The 23,189-nt window shown below is 36.1% G+C and overlaps 2 protein-coding genes across 2 annotated transcripts in view; one reads left to right on the top strand and one right to left on the bottom strand.

Annotated features, from left to right (window-relative positions):
• On the top strand, positions 1-21,705 carry CCDC39 (coiled-coil domain 39 molecular ruler complex subunit). Its single transcript, XM_013174802.3, has 21 exons — positions 1-606; positions 1,181-1,300; positions 2,441-2,587; positions 3,657-3,815; positions 4,747-4,839; positions 4,927-5,055; positions 6,663-6,854; positions 7,652-7,755; positions 8,125-8,257; positions 10,959-11,153; positions 11,859-12,023; positions 12,475-12,612; positions 13,245-13,453; positions 14,698-14,821; positions 16,511-16,670; positions 17,568-17,674; positions 18,934-19,074; positions 19,216-19,395; positions 19,631-19,728; positions 20,432-20,607; positions 21,412-21,705. Exons 1-20 carry the CDS (start codon positions 325-327, stop codon positions 20,571-20,573), a joined length of 3,018 nt encoding a protein of 1,005 aa, XP_013030256.3. The 5' UTR covers positions 1-324; the 3' UTR covers positions 20,574-20,607; positions 21,412-21,705.
• TTC14 (tetratricopeptide repeat domain 14) overlaps positions 19,784-23,189 on the bottom strand; it is an 11,084-nt gene continuing 7,678 nt past the window's right edge. The window contains exon 12 of the mRNA XM_048059462.2: positions 19,784-22,950. Coding sequence (XP_047915419.2) covers positions 21,993-22,950 — 958 coding nt within the window. The 3' untranslated portion in view covers positions 19,784-21,992. The remainder of the gene's footprint in view (positions 22,951-23,189) is intronic.

Below are 23,189 nucleotides of genomic sequence, written 5' to 3' on the forward strand. Positions count from 1 at the left end.
TATAAGCACTTAGAAATTTTCAGTTTTCTGAGGACAAGAAGGTAGAGAGAATTAAAAAAGGGAACAGAAGGGCTGTCTTTTACAGTCTCACTACAGAGAAGGCAAGTTTGGGGGTCTGGCAGACTGACGGTGTCTGTGGTATCTGAGCTCTGAGGCGTGAAGTGCTGACTGAACGCCCCGGCTGAGGCGGCAGGTGCCGGCTGGGTGGCGCTGCGGGTCCCACGCTGTCCCCTCCCCGGCTCCGGAGGGACCCCACAGCCACCACCACACTGTCTAAGTTTCGCCACCGTCTGTGGCCCCCTGTGGGGCCGGCCGAAGGGCGGGATGCCCGCTGGAGGGACGCCGCGAACCGCCGGGGCAAGGCGGGCTGGGGCGGGGCGAGGCGGGAGGCGGCTCCCGGCTCGGCCACCTCCCCTCAGGTCGGTCACCGGGGCCCCGCCGTTGCCAAGGGGCCCGTCAGCGCCGCTTTCCCTTCGGCGGCCGCTGCCCGCGGCCATGGATAGCGCCGGCAGCTGCTCCGCCGCCTCGGTGCTGGCCGAGCTGCAGTGGGACGATGGCTACGCCGTGCCTATGGCCAGCGCGGAGAACAAGGCGCTGGAGGACGAAGTAAGCTGGGAGCGAAGGGAAGGAGCCGGCCGGCGGTGCCCGCCCCGATCCGGCTCCCCCAGCGGCTCCCGAGGGGCTCCCTGCAAGCGGGGCGGCCCTCAGGGGCTGGGGGGGCGGCAGCCGGAACTCCCTCACAGCGCTTTAGCTGCGGGTAGAGAGTGTGTGAAGCGCCAAGTCGGGAAAAAATAATTAAATAAAAATAAAAAGCTGCAAGGAAAAATGGGAAGCGGGGTCTTCAGCTGGGTGGTTGGGTGTTACCACCCTCAACAACGGCGAGCAGGGTCCGGGCCCTCGGCCAGCGGGAGCACTTTGGGACGTATTCGGGGTTCGGGTGGTTCAGGGATGTAATCCTGTGACAGGTTTGGTTATCTCGGTAAAGAAAAGCACTTAACGGTTCCAGGGTTTTTGTCGCTACCTTTTCTTTTGAAATCTCTCGTGATTTCTTTGGAGAAATGTAGGGCAGGTATTACACTTTATTTGATCAGTAATTGCAATTACTACATATTTTTAAGTAGTTGCAGGTACAAAGCACTCAACTAAAAATTATTAATTGATAATTCTGACTTTTAAATAGCTGCAGAAGATGCAAAAAGAAAAAATGAACCTGCAAAATCAGTTGACTGACTATGAGGAGCGTATAGAAGCAATGGCGTCTCATTTGAAAAATGTAAAACAAGAGTTCACCTTCACTCAGGTAAACTGATACGTCTGGTATATCCATTTTATGAGACATATTTAATCCGATTATCTTTCTGTGGTTGGTATCCCTATCTATTTGACAGATTTGTTAGAGGTTTGTCTGGCCTTTCTTCCAGGCTTTCACAAGAAAAAAAGTTAAGCCATGTGTCTCAGGGGTACTACTTGATGGTCAGTAAATATAAAATAGTGGTACATAGAAAAAAAAAAAAAAAAGAATGCATTTTAGAATTCTTTGTGAATGGGCACTTTGGTAGAATTAAAAAAAAAAAAAGAAGAAAAAGAAAGAAAAAAATCAGTGTAAGGGAAGAATAGACGCTAATCTTTATAATGGTCAAGAGTTAATTCTGAAATTCCAATGAAGAGTTAATTCATGGATATGAAGAATGAAATGAGATGGTTAAGGTGCAAGTCTGCACTTTCACTACGAGGTAATTGGCTAAAATAGGTGGTTTAAATTTCTAAAGAGTCCCAAGTCAAAGCTGCATACCTTTCAGGTAAAATATGCAAGGTGAAAAAGTCTTAGGAAACTTTCCTGCAGCTGAACAACTTTCATGTCACTGCGCTAGATTCAGGTTTTAATTTGCACATGAAGAAAGAGGCAGCACATACCATTCTAGAGAAGTTTCTAATAAGCAATAGATTTGTATTCTACAGGGGAAAAAAAAAAAACTCTTAAATCACTTTTTCGGAAAGGTTACACAATATACTGCTATAGGCCAGCCTGGTGGTGTTTTTGTCTTAGCACAAAACAATAAAAACATTTATTTTGCTGTGTCTCCTGAATCTTATCTTTAAGCTGCTGGTGGTCAAGAGACTAAGATACTGACTTTTGAAAGATTATGAATTTAGGCTGAAATAACTTTTATATTGGCATTTTAGTGCTATAAATGGTTGATCTGTGGATATCTGATATAATACAGTGTGTGTTTGTATGTGTGCATGTGTATAAATATATATATATTTGAGATACAAAACTCCAAACAATAATGTTATTTGGAAAACTTGTATATTTACATGAGAAAATCATGCCATCTCTGACTTCAGTTTTGGTTGTATCTTATTTAAAAAAAAAATTTTTTTTTTGTATTAAAGACCTATTGTTTATGGTAAAGTAATGAACTATATTATTCTCTAGTCTCTTTACAAAGCCAGAGAGAATGAAATTGAAACTGAACAACACTTTAAAGCCCTTGCTGAAAGAGAATACGGACATCTTAAAAATGAGATTAAACAAATGGAAGATGAGATAGTTGCCTTAAGAGAAAAGAAGAACAGTCAAGAAGTAAGGTTCAATTTTTTTTTTCAAAAGAACTTCTGTATTGCAGTTAAATTTTATTACTTTTTTCTTCACATTTACAGACGTAATAGTATAAGTCAAGAATAGCTATTTATAATTAAAAATTATAAACCATAAGTGATCTGGATGTGTTTTGTAATGTGTAGGTAAGTAGAATGACACTGAGGATCTCCTTGCATAGACTGGTCAAGACTTAGGAAATAATAACTAGGTATTGAAAGACTTCCATTCTTAATGCCAGATACACAGCCACACATCTATATCACTGTCTTGTTGATTCTTGCAGGTATTTTCTTTATGTTTTACAAATTAAATTGTTGGTGGCAAAGTCTCTTTCTCCCACAAAATAAATTCAGGGTATGATGTCAAAATGAAAAGTTGCTTTACTTTTTTTTTTTTTTTTAAGGTAATCTAATGCTGTCTAACTATAATATTTTTCTGTTTCGTGGACTCTTTTTTTCTATGAATCATTTAAATTGTTTAATTTTTTCATGGTTTTTTTTCATTTAAAAATTGTAATTTTTTTCTCATTAACTCTGTTTGTAATCTCCAGTTTCTCAGAAAGTGTAGCAGAATGAAGATATCCTTGCTATTCAACTGCATCCAGATTCCATCATATTTATGTTAGGAAATCTCTTTACAGTCATATGGGACCATATGTAAATTTGTATGCAGGATGTAAGAACTGGGTCTTAGTGTGTGAGGAAGAAACTTTACCCTGTGATGCCTCAGATCAGTTTATTATGTGGACTTAATATCCTGCATATAGATATGGCTTGCCAGGGGTTGACTTTTCTGTTTGAAATTATTTGCATTTTAGGTTTGTGGTAATTTATTGTCTTGTTTATTCTTTAGGATGTATGTTAGCATTTCTCAAGTATAGGACACGACAAAAAACAAACCAAAAAACCAAACCTATTTATCAGTTCTGTTGGCAACCAGACGTGTGTAAACTTGTTACGTACGGTAGCTTGAGCCAGTTGTTTCAATTACTAATCAAATAAAATGTTAGCCATCTAATATTAACCTTTAAATTTATTCAACATTTTATTAGAATACTATAAATAAAACCACTAAGAAGTTGGAAAGCTTAAAACAACAGATGAACTATGATGAGGAACTTCTGGAGAGATGGATAAAGGAATCAAATCGTACATATGATGATGCTGACACAATCAAGAAGTATGCAGAAAAAGATGAAGGGAAAATAGGCGTAAGTAGAAATGACAGTAATTTTCAGAAACAAAACAGAACTATTTTTTAGCATCTGAAGACTTTGTTATCAAGTCAGGTAAGACTGACATAAATTCTGCACAACAGCATTTTAAACTGTGATAATTTCCACATCACACAAGAGTGCTAAGAACTCCATATAAGGCTCATTTCAAAGGTCAAAGAAAATAGGTTTGACAAAAGATGAAAGGTGTAATTGAAGACTAATTTATGTCTTCATCTGGGTAAAAATTAAGTTTGAAGTTTTCTGAGTGCAAATAGCTAATAAAGCCTCGTAGTGATTAGAAAGCTGAATTACAGTGAATTAAGTGGGGCGTTATTTCAAAAATGCATGCCAAATATGGACAAGTAATGTAGATTTTCCCATTAGAACAGAAATGTTAATATTACTGAGAAGAAAATATGACTACTTCACTAAAGCTGCCTAGAGTAATGAAAGATGGTATAAATAGACACTGCAATCACAAGTTCAGACTTCTTAATGGTTAGTTCTCAAATATAATATTAGTTTAGAGGTAAGTATCCCTTCTTTTTAGCCTTTAAATACAGTGGGGAGAAAATTGATTTTTACTCATTAAATACTTAACACAAAAACTTTAGCTTACACAAATAGTCTCACTAACTATAGTTGAATTAAATAGTTGGTGCTGAGGACTCCATATACACATTATATACATGGTGAAAGGGTTATTTTGGCCTAGCTGCAGTCTGTACCTAAGGGCTGACGAGAGATTATGGCCTCTTGCATGAAGAAAAATTTGAAAGGCTAAGTTCTGAGTTCTTTTTTTCTCTAAAATACAACAAAATCAATGCCTCAATAATTCCATCCTTAGTTCTAGCAGAGCTTTAAAAATTTAAGATATTGTGTATTTGTTTCCAAGTACGTTACATTTTCTATCATTTCATTTCAGGCACTAACCTTTCAAGTAGAAAAGTTAACCATGCAAGCAAATCAGAAACGCAGAGCTCTTGATAATGAGCGTACAGAAACCATAACTGCTCAGGTTTGTGCATAAAGTTCTCGAAGGTATCTTTTTGTATATGAAATCTTTTTAAAATCAGAAATCATCGGGATGCTTTCTTTTAAACAGATAGAGCTTGACAAGACAGCTGAAGATTTTCGCCGAGTTCACCAGGAAAGGCAAGAAGTCATCAGGCAGTGGGAGAACGCAATACAACAGATGCAAAAAAGAGATCAACAGATTAATCACTGTGCTCTGGTAAGACTGCTGTTAACTGTTTTTATCAGTATATCAGCCTACTTCTGTATCTATGAAATTGATAGGAATTTTGAGAAATAGATTTTCATATATTACTGAAATGTACTCAGAATTTATTTTGAAAACAGTCTCTCTTAGTGTAATAGTGCTCTGTTTGAAGCTATATAAGGTTTAATTTTCAATCTGAAATTTGTTGGAATATGCAAAGCATGCCAGTTTCAATACTGTACTTTTGTCTGATCTAAGAATCAACAAGATGGAGTGTAGTTTCTTAGTGCAAGGACAGTCAGCTGCAATGGAAATAAAATAGTGAGCATTTAGAATTGGAAGGAATTAGCGTTTCTACTTCCGTGAACAAATGTATGACTAGCATTTTTTTGGTCAGAATTATGATAAACAATCACATTAAGATTAAAAATTGCTCCTTTGCGGAAGTACGTTCTGCAACTGGGGAGAACTCCTGTAATCAAAAAAGATTCTGTTGAACATTGTGAGTTAGTATTGCTTTCTAACAGTCTTCATTGTTTAATAGGAGGCACAAAAAGAAAGTTTTATCCTTTCCTCAGGAGAGGTATCAGCTCCTCAGAAAGTTGTGAAGAGCAATAAGAACAGATGCACCAGAAAAAAAAGCTTGAAGGATCACTGTGTAAAGAAATTTTGTAAATGTGGATTCCAAAGTAACAATGGCTTTTCTGAAGGGGCAAAAGAGCATGACCATATGTACAAGAAGACTCTACCTAAATCTTTAGTTCTGCTAGTATTGCATGTTCTTGATGAAAGAATTCAACTTTTATATTGCCTATATAAAGAAGTTTAGTACCCAAGTAGTTTAGGGTAAAACATGGTTTACCCTTCATAGCTTAAACAAGCTTAAGATGTAACACTAAAAATATAATAATAGAAAATTTTAAGCCAAGAGAAATACTACCAAACAGAAAACATAATGGTCTGATTTGGCTGAAATATTTTGGATTTCGTGGTATTGTAGATTGTAAGATTCCTAAAAAGAACAAACAACAAACAAATGCATATATTAAAAAACAAAACAAAACAACTCCCACCAACACTGACCAAAGAAAACCAAAAAACATTTCTGGCCACCCTTCCATATGTTATTAGTTCTACTGATGCTTCTGTAAACATTTTTTTTTTTTTTTTTACCATTAGAACTACAGTACAATTTTCACAGTAGCTAATCTTTTACTTAACCTTACAAAATACAATTTTCCCTGAATAGATGTAAATGTGTCAGCTAAGGTAAGCATCAGTACTGTTGTAATACACCTCTGCTGTTTCCTTCATTTCAAATCTATCTGAAGATCTGTTCACATAGGGTTTTCTTTCCCCTATTCAGTCAATACAAATTATTTTTATTTCATGCATTATAGGGTCATATTTTATTTAAATTACTGCAGTATTGTGGAAGTCACCAATCCAAAACAATTGCAGGTGTTGTGATGTATTAGTGGAATAAAGTAATTGACAAATGATGTGAAATCTAGGCTATCTTAAGCAAAGGAGCCTTAACAACAATCTATCTTCTAGTTTCGCCCTTTATTAATCTAACACATCTTAACTAATGCAAGAAATGTTTTTTATCCTGATAGCTAATAACAGAGATAAAACAAGAGATGCGAAAGAAAAGAAGTGTGCTGAAAGAGAAGACTTCCTTTTTAATGAATGAAACTAATAATAACAAGGAATATGAAAAGAAAATTTCTTCTGCTAAGCAGGAAGCTACTAGCCTCCGGAAAGAATATCAAGCTCAGGATACTTACAGAGTTCAGCTGGAGGTTGAGGTAAGGATGACCAAGAGTTCAGAAAACCAGACTGAAACTATAACTTTTAACTTTTTACTAGATGGAAGAAATACAGGAATAGCATTTGCTTTTCTGTTCTCATACTAGATTTCAATAATTCAACAAAATTTCTGGGCTTCTTAGTTTACTCTTGATTATTGGGACCTTAATCATTTCATTGACAGCGCTGAAGAGAAGCAAACATACAGCCACTGAGATGAGCTTGTATTCTCTGTTCTCTGTATAGGTATAAAATGAATTAATTTTCTCTTAAATGGTGTAACATTATTATAGGCTATTATATTATAGGCTTCAGAAGAAGGTGTATCTTGCCTTTAGCATATATAGACTATAGTACTGTATAAAGATCAGGGAAATCTCTTCTGAATAATTGGTATCCTGTGCTTTCACAAATGAGTGTTGATAGACAAATATTTTCACATAACTTTCTCATCACAAGGCAGTAGGGTAGGGCCATCCTGTGAACAAGCCATGCTTTTTTCATACTTTGTTACTTATATTTAATCCGCATTTGTAGCGATGGAATGAGCTGTGTTGCTTCATTATTTGAATGTCTGTAGAAGTAGTTCTAAGAAGTAGTTCAAGTCTCACGAATCTGTTAAGAAGAGGTACGCTTGTATTATCTGAGTAAGTTTTCTCTTAACAAGGAAATGGTAACACTGGGCTACTCAGCAAGCTTGGCAATTAAAAAAAAAAAACAGCTTCAGTTGCATTAATGTTGGATAGCTTTTCCTTAATGGGTGCTTCATGAACTGATATCTTAATTAATTTATTAGCTGGACATTTTGAAATCCAATGTGGACAGAACTGCTTCTGATTTGGAGTCTTTAAGAATACAGGTAACCAATCTCAAGAAGGAAATCCAGAAAAAAAGCACCAGGTAAGAAACAGACCTTTAAGATACAGTTTGTAAGAATTACGGATATAATCAGATCCTTGATCTAGCAAAGAACCTTAAATAATGTTGATTATTAAAGCCTACAACTTTTACTTGTGTTTACTTCATGTCTATTTCATGTCTATTTTACTACTAGGTCTTGTAGTTTTCTGACACTGGGAAACTTAGAAAATATTTCTAGTAACTCTTGTTTTTAGAGGGGATGAAAAGGTCAGCTAGGGCCTTAGTTTTTATAGGTTTGAGTTCAGCCTGCTTTCTTAGGCAGCTGCTCAGTGTGATATGCTAGTAGGTTTTAGCAGTGTTGTATGTGCAACTTACATATAACTTGTTAAATCATCTAATTTTGTTTAGGTTAAGCTTTCTTAAAGAAAGAAATGCAGGTCTTTCCAATAAGCTGAAGCTTGTGACTGAGAAGACACTCAGTTCAGAAGACAATGCCTGGAGGATGGAAGAAATGCTAAAGGAAGAAGAGAAAACTGTCAAGGTAAAATGTTTTTGATAGCCTCTGCAAATGAGGCTTCATTTGAATTTGCAAGCTCTATCTAGAACAATTTTATGTTAAAATGCGTTGTAAATGTTTATGTGACGTGCAGCTACTTCATCAAATGATGAAGTAACCAGCAAGTAGATGGGTCAGTATCTGTGCCAGGAAAACTTTGGAGGAAAGTAAGTGGTCCTAATCCAGCAGATGGTGGATATCACATACGATACTGGATACTGGAATTGTCATTATACAGATCAGATATAAAACCAGTAGTCTGACTGCATACTGAACACTGCATTTACCTCTGATACCAGCTAAATGTTACGTACAGCTTCTTGGCTAGATTCAAATGAAAGCTATTTATTTAAGATGGCAAGTTTTGTTAATGTTTTGCTTCTGGTTTGTGACACTATTGAAAAATTTCAAAAACTTATATTGTGCTTAGTTCTTTTGGGATTCATTCAGTTTTATGGGCAGCAAGTGTCCTTGAAATTCTAGGCCATCGTTTTCCTATCAATAAGGTTAAGTGTTGTCAGGTTATTTTCAGTAACATTTCCACTGAAAACTTCTTGGTTTTAGTAAAATGCAACCAAAACTTACCAAACTGTGAAGAGTTAGGATTTTGGCAAGTTGGGATTAAAAAAAAATATCTTGAAATGGTTTAAGTCATATTTGGTTGGCCTAGTCTCCTCTTGCTATTTTAATTCTACTGCATGATACTTTTATACATCTGTTTTCTGATGTTGTTGGCTCTTAAATAATTACTGGCTCACATTAGAATTCATTTTAATGATAAATAAAAATTGTGATTTGGGAATTAGCATATACAAGCTGTAAAATTTGTCTATTTCTTTTTTAGCATGTTTAATAGCACTTTATTTAATAATAACTTTTCGTATTGTAGACTAAGTACAGAAATAAAAATATCCAAATTCATTATCATCTGATGAACTGCAGTGGCTTTTGAATAAACGCAATGTTGTAATGCAATCATCTGAACTTTCCTGTATTTCAGAAAAAGTTTGTAGTGTTTTGCATTTTGCTCCTAATTCTTTTATTTTACTAGTTAGCTTCTGACTGAACTTGATACAAATCCCTTTTGGATTTTGCTGGACAACTAAGTATTGCATATGCTAACGCTCTCTCTACTGTCAAATGACCAGGTTACATGAGAATGACAGAGCAGGTGTTTGCTCCATCTGTGCAAGCCACCGTATATACTTCTTTTTCTTTTCTGTTTTGTTTCCTGCATCATGTATGTGAAATAATTCATTTAGTAGATGGAGCTTTATTTTTCAAACTTTGTAACTACCCGGGCATTAGCTGTACATTTTAAATTTACATGCACAAACTATAGAGGTGATGTCTTTGCTTTATAAAGTTTCTCAAATTACAGACTTTATTAATGTTTTGGTTTTCCAGAGAATTTTAAAACAAGTTGGAATGAAATAATGCTCCAATAAAATGAAAACCTTACTTGCTTCTCCTTAAGACTGTTACCAGGGTGGCTAAACCATTAGCAGGGTTTTTCCACTTGCATCTGTGGCGGATAACCTAAGATGACACTGAGCTTGGCAGCTCCACTGCTTCAGGGTAGTATTTTAACTTGGATGCACTATTCTTGAACAATATCTGTAATGTATTAGTCAGAAGGATGCTTTCCATCAACATTAGACACACATGACTATTTGCGGCATCTATTAATTTACTGTGAAGAGATGCTTACAGGAACAATGTGGATGAAATCTCACCATTTTATGCTTTAGTTCTCTGATACTTCTCCCTCTTCTGTCTGTGGCAATGCACTGTTGTGGAGTGAAGCTTATTGAATATCCTATCACTATTGACAACCACACTCAACGAGAAAAACAATTTCTATTAAAGAAATAAATTTAGATATGCATGGGCATGATCCAGAGCCCACTGAAATCAGTGCAAAATTCTGTAGGCATTAACAGATTTAGTATTAAACTTACACCTGCTTTTCACTTCTGAGTTCTGGATTTGGAATTGCACTTGACAGCAAATTCGAATACAAAAAAATCTGGTGGGAGAATTTGATTATGAATTCTTAAAGGAGTTAACTGACTTTACACTGTTACTAAAACCAGCAAAATGGTTCACAAACAAAATTCACAATGTATATTCAGAGTCTGTACCAGACCCTACTAAAACCTTATTCCCTGTACTGATTAAGATGCTAAAGGTAACTTGCCTCTGTGAAAAAGGAACTGATTTTAAAATGTGTAATTACTTTTTCAAACAAAATTATTCCAAATAGAATAACTAAATATGATATAAACACCTACATACACACACAAGCTGAGTTACAAGTTTCAATAAACAGTTGAAAAGATTTGTATTATATTTCTCCAAATACTGACATATACTAGAAGTAATAAGCAACTTTTTTTTTTTTTGAAAGGATGACAGGAATTCAATTTTCTGAAAGTTTGAAAAGAATACCATTCCCATCATGGAAAGAAAAGATCATGTAATAGTAGAGTAGAATCCAAGTTAAAACAAAAAAAAAACCTTCTCTTGAAGTCAAAGATTTTTCTTGACAGCCATTTTAAAGACCTATGAAATTCCACGTTCCTATTAATGGATATAGTATTGAATTTTTTTTTATCTTCCTATATGTGATTAACAAATCATCACAACTTACTTCTTATGTACTTAATGATTAATTTGTCATCAGGAAAAGGAAACGGAACTGAACAAGTTAAAAGAACAATTTTTCAAGAAGACTCAGGAGTTAAAGGTGCAGAAGGACAAGGAGAAGTGTGTTCTGGCAGAAATTGAGGGATGTCGAACATCACTTAAAAATCTTAATAGTCGTATGCACAGACTTGATGCAGATGCGTTAAAACAACAGGAGTTAATGTATAACCAGGTAAAATATTAAAATCCTTTAATATTATGATTTTTCGATGGGTTTAATTGGAGTAAATTGCCCAAGTTCCATAATCTTTGCCAGTATCTTAGTTTCCAAAATGCTAGGCAGCGTTAATCTGAAGTCTGCATTTTTGTCTCTAGTTATATTAATAAAATTGAAATAACTGATACTTGCTATGTTTCACCTATATTATGTGCATGTGTGTTTCATTATTTTTTGGATCTGTTGCTTTACCCACTAATTTCTCAAATCAATTGTTTACTTTGATCCCTGTGAACCGCAGACACCTCAGGGTAAATTTTTAAAGCAATACAAGAGGTACATGCCAAAATCCTTTTATTTACTAATTGGATTTTGTGCAAATTTCTTATGCACCACTTTGAAAATTTGTTCTTTTATATTGGCATCCACTGGTAACAGCAAGATGGCAACTTTACTGTAAGCCTCCCTTAGAGCAGACTGTGCTGAGTGTACTTTGTTATTCTAGAAGATTACTTCTGAACCATCTTTGCACATCAGTCATCTAAGAATATTTTTCTAATGTTTCACATTTTTGAGGCCTATAAGCTATAAATTATTATAAAACAATGGCTTAATTAGGTGACTATCCTAAAGCAACATTTAGATCCAGCATTCTAGCTTTATAGGAAGACTGTAATTGCTTATCTCAGACTATTAATTCTCCTAAAATTATTTTAACAGGATTTTTATATTCAGCAAGTGCAGAGACGGCTGTCACGGTTAGAAGGGGAGGTTAATGCAGAAGAAAAACAAGTTTTGGAAGCAAAAATTGCTGAACTTAAGAAAACCTTAGAAGAAAAGAAAAACACATGTGATGTTTTACATGCACAGCATAAGAAACTTCAGGTAACTTCCTTAGAACTTCAGGTTGACTGTGTAATAGCTAGAAATGATGTTCCCAAGGCTGGAGTATTATCAAAGTCAGGTGGTTTTATCAAGATGAACTAAAAATATCAAAGTCCTGGTCAGACATGCCAAGTGATTTTTTTACATAGACCAAAATACATGAGTATATTAGTATTGCTTTGCTGGCTGAAAGATCTATATTGCACAAATAACAATGACTGGACTCCGAATAAAACAAGCAATGACATTAACACTGCAACAGCACTCTACGCCAGGACTGCAGTGCTCTTGGCACTGCTTGCACAACAGAATACGGACAAAAGATGATGATTCCTGGGCCTAGCACTTAAAAATATATTTATATATATATATAAATTCAAAAATTAACTGGTAGGTTTTGGTGTAACCTGCATTTAATGAAATAAATTAAATATAATTTACTTGGAAACAGAGTGATGTCCAGTTCATCAAGAGAGCAATGGAAAAGAGTGGAGAAGAAGCAAATGGTCTGATGATCAAGATAAATGAACTAAATCTTTTCAATGAGAAATCAGACCAAGAGTTAAAAAAAGCTAAAGCCATTAAGCAGGTACGGTATTACTTTGTAATTTTTCTAACACGGGCTGTTTTTTTGTTGTATTTGTTGTATGGGGGTGGGGGGGGAAGGTTACAGAGGTTGGAATCCTTAACCGATTTTTTTTATGATTAAAAGTGTTTGCATGCTAATGAATGTATTACTTACGGCTTTAAATGAGCTTTGGTATATACAAGTTTGCTCATATAACAATATGACCTGTAGACCTACAGAATCTAGAACATATTCTAGGATGATTGCAATAACTCAAGTCAGATATTAACTACTTCAGTAAGTTCCTGGTAAGGTCTGCTTAATTTCTTTGAAACCATCTGTTACATTCTTACCATTCATAATGCTAAACTGAAAGTTGTAGATGGAAAAGTCTAACAACCCACAACTCAGTCTGAATTTGAATAAAATCACTCAGGAAGCTATCTACCCATATGCACTAACCATGCAAACTGTTAGCAAATGAGAAACTAAGAACCTCTTACATACAGAGCAAAATGACCCTTACAGTTGTGTATATATAAAGGATAACACAATAGAAGCTTTATATATTTGAAAAAAAAAATCTTATTAACTCTTATACCTTAATTAAAAATGATGCTTTCTTATTTTGAGACCTTTTTGGCATTTGTTAGGAGATGATGATTGAAGATAATCTCCTAAAACTAGAATTGAAACGTCTTCAAGATACCCTGTGTAATAAGACAGAGAAAGTTCTAACACTGGAAAAACAAAAATTGGAGATAAACAAAGCCATAGCAGAAAGAACCGAGGAAATTAAGGTTCATAAGGCAATGCTGGATTCCCAAATCAGACTTGTGGATCAGGAACGGCAATGCATAAGGTAATTATTCTTTATTTTAAAAATCTCTGTTGCAGCAACTCAAAACCAGCAATAAAACTTAAAACATACTGTAAGATGTTTCCCTAAAAATCCTAAAAAATCATCCTCCAGTTCTTTCATCTTCAATGTAATTTAAAATCAAACAAACAAACAAAACACAGCTTGTAGTTTTTTTGTTTGTTTTTAAATTAACAGTTGCTAAAAAAAAAATAAAATTATCAAGTACCTTTACATGGGAACTTGTTTAAAAAGAGAAGCATTTTACCCAGTTATACCATTTAGAGGAATTGAGGGTGAAGTACATCTTCTTCTAAGTCATATAGTAAGACAGTTGAGGCTACCAAGCAATTTTTCTCTGAAAACCAGCTTGCAACTTTAACCACTAGGCAATTTCTCAGTCTTTACTGTCCATTATTACTGGTGAACAAGAGATTACTGTTTATTCTGTTAGTGAAGATTAATTAAAAACCTGCTGAAGTATGTATGTCTTATTTCTTGCCCATGTATTATGATATGGGAGACACCCTCTTATAAAGCAACCACATAAAGATCACTTTTCCCTTCTGTAATAATCATTGTGAAGTATTTGGGACAGGCTTTAGCTCTCAAATACCAATACCTATATCTAGCCCCAAATCAATGTTCAACAACCAAACTGGTGAAGTCTGGCAGGCTTTTTTTCACTCCTCTGCTAACCACACCCCACACAATAGGAAATTAGGGTGATTTAGTGTGACTAAAGATAACTGCTCACTGAGAGTGCAGACTGGATTTTTTGTATGTTTTTTTTTTTCTTTGATAATTACACAGCTAATTGATATTTCCATGTAATTTGATTTGGGGTTATTGCCTGCTGTTGCTTATGCTCGTCTAGTAGTGGCAATATTGAGAAAGCATCAGCAGGGGGCAGCTTGTACAGCTGTAGCATTTAAATGCCAAACCTTTAGATATATTCAGGGAGTTCTGTGGGGCAGCCTCTCATGATACGCTGATCTAGAACATGAAAATAAATGTCTCATTTTAGAACTGTAATAGAACTGTAGGTAACCAGAAAACCTGTGTCTAGAACACAGAAAGCATCAAAAATTAGGAGCAGCACAACTGCTGCCTTGCCTGCATCCTAGTAGATGGACAGACTGCTGGAGTAACACCAGTAATTTAGACTGCTATAGCAAGAACTGCCCAAAAAACACTACTAGACAAACATTTTCTCAACCCATTTATTTTTCCACAAAATACATCAGTGCTGAATTTCAAGATCGTCTAAATAAAATCGATAAACTGAGATGCAGATATGAAGTTCTTACTGTTGTCATGATGCCACCTGAAGGAGAAGAGGAGAAAACCCAGACCTACTATGTAATTAAGGTATTTTATTAACATTATGTTATAATTCATTATAATTCAAGTATTTAAGTTACAGATTTCCCTGGGCTCCGTTCAAATAACTAAGACAACCTCCTTGCTGACTGCTTAACTTTGTCTGTTTTAAGTAATACAGCAGTTTCAGATGAATCTGTGGTCAGTCCTAATGTCAGCAGACTTAATTTTGAATAGTTCAAAAAATTTTCACTTCAGTGCTCATGAATTTTAAAGACACAAGAAGTACTGGTCATGTCCTGGTAATCCAACAACTGCAAACAAGTTTATTACAGTCTTTGTCATACGCAGCATTCAGAATTAGGTATTTATTTCATTATATGGCATTTAAACTTTAAGGAATGCCAACTTCCCCCTTTTACATATCAATCAAATATGCATACTTCAGCTTTTCATTGAAAAAAAAAAAAAATCTCTCCGTAATGATTCTGATTGTGGAAAGAATTATTAGTTTTGATCTCCAGAAATTCTGTTCTGCTCTTGAAGCAAAATGCCTCTAGCTGCTATATTGGCTCTGCAGTCCATCCTTTTTCTGATTTTTAAGTGTTAAGGTTTTAAATGATGTTATTTCTGTTACTGTGAGATATGCAGCACAGCAAAAAGCTTTCAGTAAATACCTCATGGTCACTCGGGGTATACCCTCCGCAACTTCGGAGAGAGATTTTCACCTTATCAGATTTTTCTGAGGGACTATAGAAAGTATGTCCTTTTGCGAGCAGGTTGTTTCTGTTAAGTCTCACTAAGCAAATGAACAAAGACTTTCAAGTGGATAATTCACAGGCAATCAAGATGACTTTTAACACTCACTTGGTGGCTTTATATCATGTACAGTCTCAACTGTTTCTTGGATTTTGTTGGTAAACACATGTGAAGCTGATACACGCAGTGCAAAGCATGGAAAGTGCTTTGTACCCACCATAGGCACTGTTAGATACTGAGCTTAGGTACAGAGACAGATAACTGTAATGGAACGCCACTGGTGACTGGCCACCAGGCTGATGTAACCCCTTTTATTATAACCCTTTGAGCTCAACCTGTCAGCCAATTGTTTACCTAATGGAATGGATACTTGTCTAGCTGTTGGCTGGACACTTTGTCCATAAGGATACTGTGAGAAACAGTATCAAAAGCTTTGCTGAAATCCAAAAAGACTACATCTGCTGGCTTCCCTTGATGAACCTACTGGGTTACTTTGTCACCCATTAGTTGGTCATATAAACAGGTCTTTTTTCAGTAACTCCCAGAATAATCTCCATAATGTTACCAGGCACCAAAGCAAGACCAATGAGCCTGTAATTAACAGGGTCTTCTATCTTACCCTTCTTGAAAACGAGGACAACATTTGCCAGCTTCCAGTTGACTGGGACTTCTCCAGATTCCCAAGACTGTTGAAAAATAATTGAGAAGACGTCTCGCAATGACATCAGCCGGCTCTTTCAGTACCCTGGGATGAATCACATTGGGTCCCATTATGTGCATCCAAATTCCAGTATTGTAAACAACTACTCTTGCCAGTTACCTTGTAACACAAATCTCAGTCCAATCCTGATGACATCAATAACCCCAACATCTACCACAGATTTTAAACACTAAATGTTGAATGTATTTTTTAATCTATAATTGTCCTAATGTTTTCAGTACGTATTCAGTCACCTCAAGTATCAGTTTTATTTTCAGGCTGCACAGGAAAAGGAGGCCCTTCAACGTGAAGGTGATGATTTAGATGCAAAGATCTGCAAAGCTGAAAATGAAATTGTAGCTCTGGAAAACACTCTGCGCATACTTAATAACTGCAACAGCAATTACCGAAACTCTTTCAAAGAAGTCACTGAGACAAGTATGTAAAATGTAAATTGCTATTTGGTGTACGAGTTACGGATGATGGTATAGCTCTGGTATACAGTGGGGAAATTCAGTGGTACAAAATAATGAATCACAGCCAGAGACTCAACAAATTACTGGGAGAAAGGAAGGCCCACTGAAATATACAAGACTGGTGTATAATACTGCACAGTACAAAAAGCACAACTTTCTCTGCAGTACTGCATCTCACACTACTAATTCAAATTCTGGAAGCAGAACAAGCTGTGCTTGGTCAGCTTTTGGTGTAGACCGAGCTAGCTTGATCACAACACAGGGCAAGCAGGCTGCTTCCAGTGGCAGCTGTTACAGCCAGTAACAGCGTTAACAGCCAGCGTTACGTGCGCTCCAGTGATGCTGACACACTAGCCACAGTTATACCTGATTTTTGCATGGAAGAGGAGGGAAAAAGAAGTAACCTGGGGAGGTGATGAGGAAAAACAAGAGAAACTGCACTGTTTTCAGGTAGTGTTAGCAATTTAAAATTAAATAGACTACCTAGCTACAAATGTTTGGATGATGGAACTCTCTCAAAATTCTGCAAAATATCTTCATCTGTTGCTTGCTCTCCTTCAGTGGAACTTTATTTAGCTTATAAAAAGCATCACCATGAGCAACTACATAAATGTAAGGCTAGAAAACAGTGGCAAAGGCAACTTCTGTGCTTTTTTTTGGCTCCTGGAAACTGGCTTTAAAGTCATTATCTTTCATGAAGCCAGTTACTTTTTCCGCAGTGATTTGGAACATACTGTAACAGTAATACAGTAACACTCCGTGATGCAGTTACTTTAAAGTGCAACTTATTTTAAAATGAAAATTGAGTTGTATACAGTACTTGCTCAGTGTCAACTCTGCCTCTTTGTTGGAATCACAGGTGAGGAGTATGAAGAAAAATTGAAACTAGAAGAGGAGAAAAGGGCTGCTGATGAAAAATACAGATATAAACGAAGACAGATCAAGGAACTTCAGGAAAACCTCCAGGTAAAATACAAGCAAAAGTCCCAGTTAGACAAGGCTGAAGGATGTTGCCACAAACCGTCTCATTGAAAGCATAGAACATTCTGGAACAATATTTTCCGCATTCTCTTTTACATCATATAGTTTGTATCAATGGATACATTTTTTTTTTTTAGAAGGCTCTACATCTCTTTTCAAAAATCATTTAAGTGTTTATCTGAATTTCCTCACGTCACAATGAAACTCCAGGCTGTTTAGTCAGGTACACCTTGAAGTTTTGAAATCCCACGTTCACAATGGCAGATGTTCCATGTGGCATCCAAGAAAGCAGTTGTATTTTTGTGTAGTGTACTGTATCATCCTGTCCAGTACTGCATTATTTGAAATCTACACATACGGTCTTCCCTAGCATTTTTTTTTAATTTAGTATTAAGGATGTTCCAGTTTGTGTACACAGTATTATGGTTTACCAAAAAAGAGAAAGCAAGGTGACTCTCAGCAGGTTGAGCACTAAATGCAGAAAAGGGATAACCTGCGTTCAGTCTCCACATCAGGGACTCATTCTTGGCTCCCCTTGTAATCAAAAAGCACACTTGGCCCTTATGAAATAACAACAATTAACTTTAATATATATCCTACATGATTATTCTAGGCCCTGGATTGCTACACACAGGTCAGCAAACATTCTTTTTGATCATTCTACCACAGGACATAGACCTTACTTAAGAAATAACATCCCTGAGATTGAAGAAGAGGGACACCTATCCTCAGCAGGGAATAAGCCCTAGGGAATAATGAGGTGTTTAAAACATCCCCTTTCCTACCTTATTATTTATTTAAAAAAACAGAGCCACCCTTATAGAGCTGATTTTATTCACACTAGTCAAAAGTAGGCAATCTTCTCACAAGAAACAAATGAATAACATTTTTCTTAGGATAGGTCGCACTGGAAAGTTAGGCACTGCAATGTTCAGTACTATGCCACATAGATCCTTTGTAGACACAGCTCACAGCTACATCTGGAAACACGTACCTGTAATTTCATTATTAGTACCTTTAAAGTCAGTGTTAATGTATTGAAATAGCTTAGTGCTCTTTATCCAGGTATTTATCCATTGAACAGTCTGACAGGCATAGTCGTGTTATCGTTAATACTAATTGCTTGAGCTACACTTATAAACAAATTGTCAAGAGGATCTGTTATTGCTCCTAAGTAATATAAAAACTGAACGATATCAGAACTATTTTATAAATTAAAAACAACTATTCAAATGAATTTACAGAGCATGGAAAAAAATTTGGATATACTACTGAAGCAGGAGGCCTTATTCCAAGAGCAAAAGAAGGAAAAACAAGCCGTTATATTACAGCTGAACAAAGACGTAGAAGAACAGAAGCCAAAACTAGAAAGGGTTATAAAACAGGTCTGTATGTTGATTAATGATGATTTCTAACTTTATAGTGATAAACAGCAGTATAGTTAAAACCACAGAATTTAAACTCAGCAGGTTTCTTTAAGAGTGCTGCATTTTCATAGCATGTTTTAAACTTATTTATGTTAAAAGTGTTCCAGGCTATCCAGAGAAATTCAATCTCTAAAGAAAACTAAAACAGAAACACAGGAAGAAAGAGACATCGATCTTCGTGCCTTGAAAAACTTCAACAAAACCATCAACAAAGTGTTAGCTGATGTTCTAGAAGCAAATCCTGATTTAACTACATCCTTTCAAAAGTACTTTCACCAGGTGAGCTTTCTGGTTAACTGCCACCAAAATTTTGACTGATAACTGAAGTCTACTGATAAAGTGTCTTTCAAGGGCAAATCCTTAATTCAATGATAAAGTATACTTACTGGAAAACAGCAAAAAAAGTGCTCATCTGCTTTCAATGTACCTTCAGATACAAAATACTATAAACTCTCCTGATATGCCCAGTCCATCATACAACCATTTTTAACTTTTTTCCCCTCAAATTTTCTAGTTCAATTTAGAGCTGCCTGCAGTTGCTTCTGTTGGTGGTAGTCAAAGTTCCCGATCACCATCCACCCAAAGCTTACAAAGCTCACTAGCTTCTAGCAGGTAAGTGCTAGCAGTGTTTTGTTGGTTTTTTTTTTTTTTTTTGGGGGGGGGGGGGGGGGGGGGGAGGGATGGACATGACACAAATAGCCATTTGGTTTTGATTTTAATTTAAAGCTTAGATGAACAAAACTATTCCTTACATGATAGCATTCCTCACTCTTGCCTCTGCTTACTGAACACTATTAAAATGTTTCTACCTATACTCTCCCTCCTTTAAGTCTACTAGTTGTTTTTTTTTGTTTGTTTAGCACACAATTAAGTTTTCTTCAGTATCCGTCACAGTTTAAAATAAAACAGTAACTACAAAAGAATTATGTTGTCCTCTCATTTTAAAAGGGTTTTACATTATGAACGCACAAGTTTGACTTCCAGCCAAACTTTGCACTTAATTTTGTGAACGCCCTTTCCTATTTAATTAGGGAAGATATATATATATACACACTACTTTATTGATACCTTTTTCCTCTGTTCATCATACATTTGACTAACAGTACTACTTGAAACATACTGAATCAGCTGTGATCTAACAACATTCCCCCAGGTTACTTAAACCATGGCAATGACTACAAAGATTTTTGTAGCGGATTTGCCTAGAACAAACACTGGTGCTGGGTGGCTTTAGTTTAAGCCACCATTTAGAAGCTTCACGCCCAGTTTTAAAATAATGTTTCTGTATACTCATGAGTCAATTTTTGTCTTTCAGATCCTCCAGAAGCACAAGTTCAGGCTCCAGTCAAACTTCATTGCTCAAAGTCATAGACCTGAGCCTCTCTCTCAACACCCCTGCAGAAGCAGCTGCTTCCAGTTCACAGCCATCCAGCAGAACTAGCAACTCTGACAGTTAAAACCAAGAAAGAAGTCCTAAGTAATCTTCTGAAGGTGACAGTGAAGGCTTTACACTATTTAAGGCTTCTAAATTGGTTAAGTTGCAGCTTAATTGATACAGGTCTACTAGCAGTCGTAGCACTTCTATCTGAAACACGTTTTAACTTCCATCTAAAGTATGCAATATATTATTTAGTTTAAACATATGTTTTACATAATAAATTAATCTTTAAATTACTTTATTCTTTTGCTGTTGGATAACAAAAGATCTGCAAAACCCTTCAGAAACCCTTCATTCACATTCTTAATGAAAATGTTTTTGACATAGTTAACTACCCTTAATTTTAGTAAAATTACTGCTGCCTCAAAGCTTAAACAGGTAAGGTACTCCCAAGTAGTCAGCTGACCACAGTATGCTTATTCTGTACTTGCAAAAGCTAGAGTAGGGGCCGTAATGATGTAAAAGAAGCAACAAGATTAACCCTCGTAACAAAGATCTTAGTTTTTAAGTATTTTCCCTCCTTAACAGCGATACTGAGCACTTGCAAAAACCTGGGTAGTAGTATTTACACTTTGGTTCCATGTCAACCTTGACTTTTAAACAAATGGTCATTTCAGATCATATCTTAAACAAAAGATGATGACAATATAAAATTAAAGTCAGTAAAACTGTACTACTTTGCAAAATTACACAGTACCCTTTTGGCAACTGGCATATTAGGAATTATTCTGAAAACTTTGAGATGGGTATTGTATAGATGTTAGCTGTTACTTCAGGGGTTTTGTTTTTGTTTTTTTTTAACAACAGGGAATGTGTTTGATGTGCTTAAATAATATAATACATGTGCTTTCTCACAGGTGATGGGGGGCTCAGTTCACTTACGCAGCATATATAACCAGTGCACCAGCATCAAACATCCCAGCAACATAAACAAAACCAAGACACAAAATTAAGAAAATTTAATGATGAAATGAGCTATATACATTGATGGAATATGAGTGTCATTTACTTATTCCCCTTCAATACCTGGAAGTTAAAGTTTGATACAAAAATAGTTAACAGTCAATTGTACCCCAGGGGAAGAAGGGGGAAAAAAAAAAAAGAGAAATACCTGCTTTAAAGTGCATATTTGATGTAAGTTACACAACTAACTACACTCCAAGAGAATCAAACAATTTCACCCCATTACACAAAGAATATTGTACAGGAACATCCTAAGTTAAGAGCACAGGAAACCTTGATTTTAAATAATAACTGATATTTTACGTAAGATATCCTTGCACGTCTTTCTACCACACAATCTTTACCTTAAGAAGCCTGACATTCTGCAAGATGAAACAAATTCTGCTTGTCGCTTTTCATATGTATTTCAAGAGCATTTGTTTTTCCTCAAGAGAAATATAAAAATTAATTTAACTACATCCAGCAGAAAATCATTTTATGTACTTTGTTTCTTCTGCTTACTTCCTTTTTCCCTCTCAAATTCAGCAATTTGATTGAATATGTTAACTAAGTTCTGGGGCAGGTTTCTTTTAACACCACTTTCTGTTTGTTCTGCACCATTTAAAGTTTCCTTGTTGGGTTCCTCTGTTTTATTAGACTCTTCGTGACTCCTTTCCCTACTCTTATACCCACTTTCACTTCTATGCTGGCTTAATGCATGCCTATCACTACCGTAACTTTTATCACCTTCGTGAAAGTAAGTGCTAGAATATGATCTGTACTTCCCCATTGACTTGCCAGAATAGTCGGACCCTGATGGAGACATGTAATACCTGTCTTGATCTGAGCCATGCTTTTTAAACTGTTCTCTTCTCCCCTCTATGTCTCTTTCTGACTTCCTAAAATAATGCGTCCTGGTTTTATCATCTGACTTATAATAGGAACCTGAATATCCCCTCCTACTGGAGAAAAATCTGTCCGTTTTATGATATTTTTCACTTTTGCTACTACTTGCCTGAGTTCTGGAACTACTGTAAGAATCTCTTGAATCTTCAGACCTACCTCCAAAAGTGTCTTCATCATCACCTGAAGTCCTCGACAGAGAACAGTGTCTGTCTTTCTCTCTTACCTCTGTTTTTGGACACGCTAAGCTGTCCTGCCTTTCCAGCAGTTTTTCCATTTCAAAACTTTGGTTCAGGAAAGAGGCAGAGGTATCAGCCGGAGGTGAATACCACTCCTCTTTCCTAACCTGATCTTTGTAATGTGAAGAAGCTCCAGAAGAGCGTTTTTTGGAACTACGGGAAGACTCTGATCTATGCCGATGCTTTTTCTTGTGTTTCTTGTGATCAGAGGAAGAGGAGGAAGAAGAAATTGGTATGTCTGACGAAGAGTCACTTGAGGACGAAGAGGAGGAGGAAGAGGAGGAAGTTGATCTTTTCCTTTTCTTCTTCAACCTGAAAATGTAATTAGCCTGTGAGATAATCTTTAGAATCAGGCAAAAATTGTAAGTAGAAAGTAAATCTGTACTTCCCATAGTATGGCTGAGATTGGACCGCAGAGTATGAATGGAAATTGGGCCTGACCTGGCAAGACAATTTCAAATGTCATTTCTTAACCAGGACAATTAAGATTGAATCCACTGAACAATGTATTATGAAAGGCATCTTAAGGCCTTTTCAGTGGTTAATGCAGG

This window comes from Anser cygnoides, chromosome 9, assembly GCF_040182565.1.
Source record: "Anser cygnoides isolate HZ-2024a breed goose chromosome 9, Taihu_goose_T2T_genome, whole genome shotgun sequence".
In the NCBI taxonomy this organism is placed as follows: Eukaryota; Metazoa; Chordata; class Aves; order Anseriformes; family Anatidae; genus Anser; species Anser cygnoides.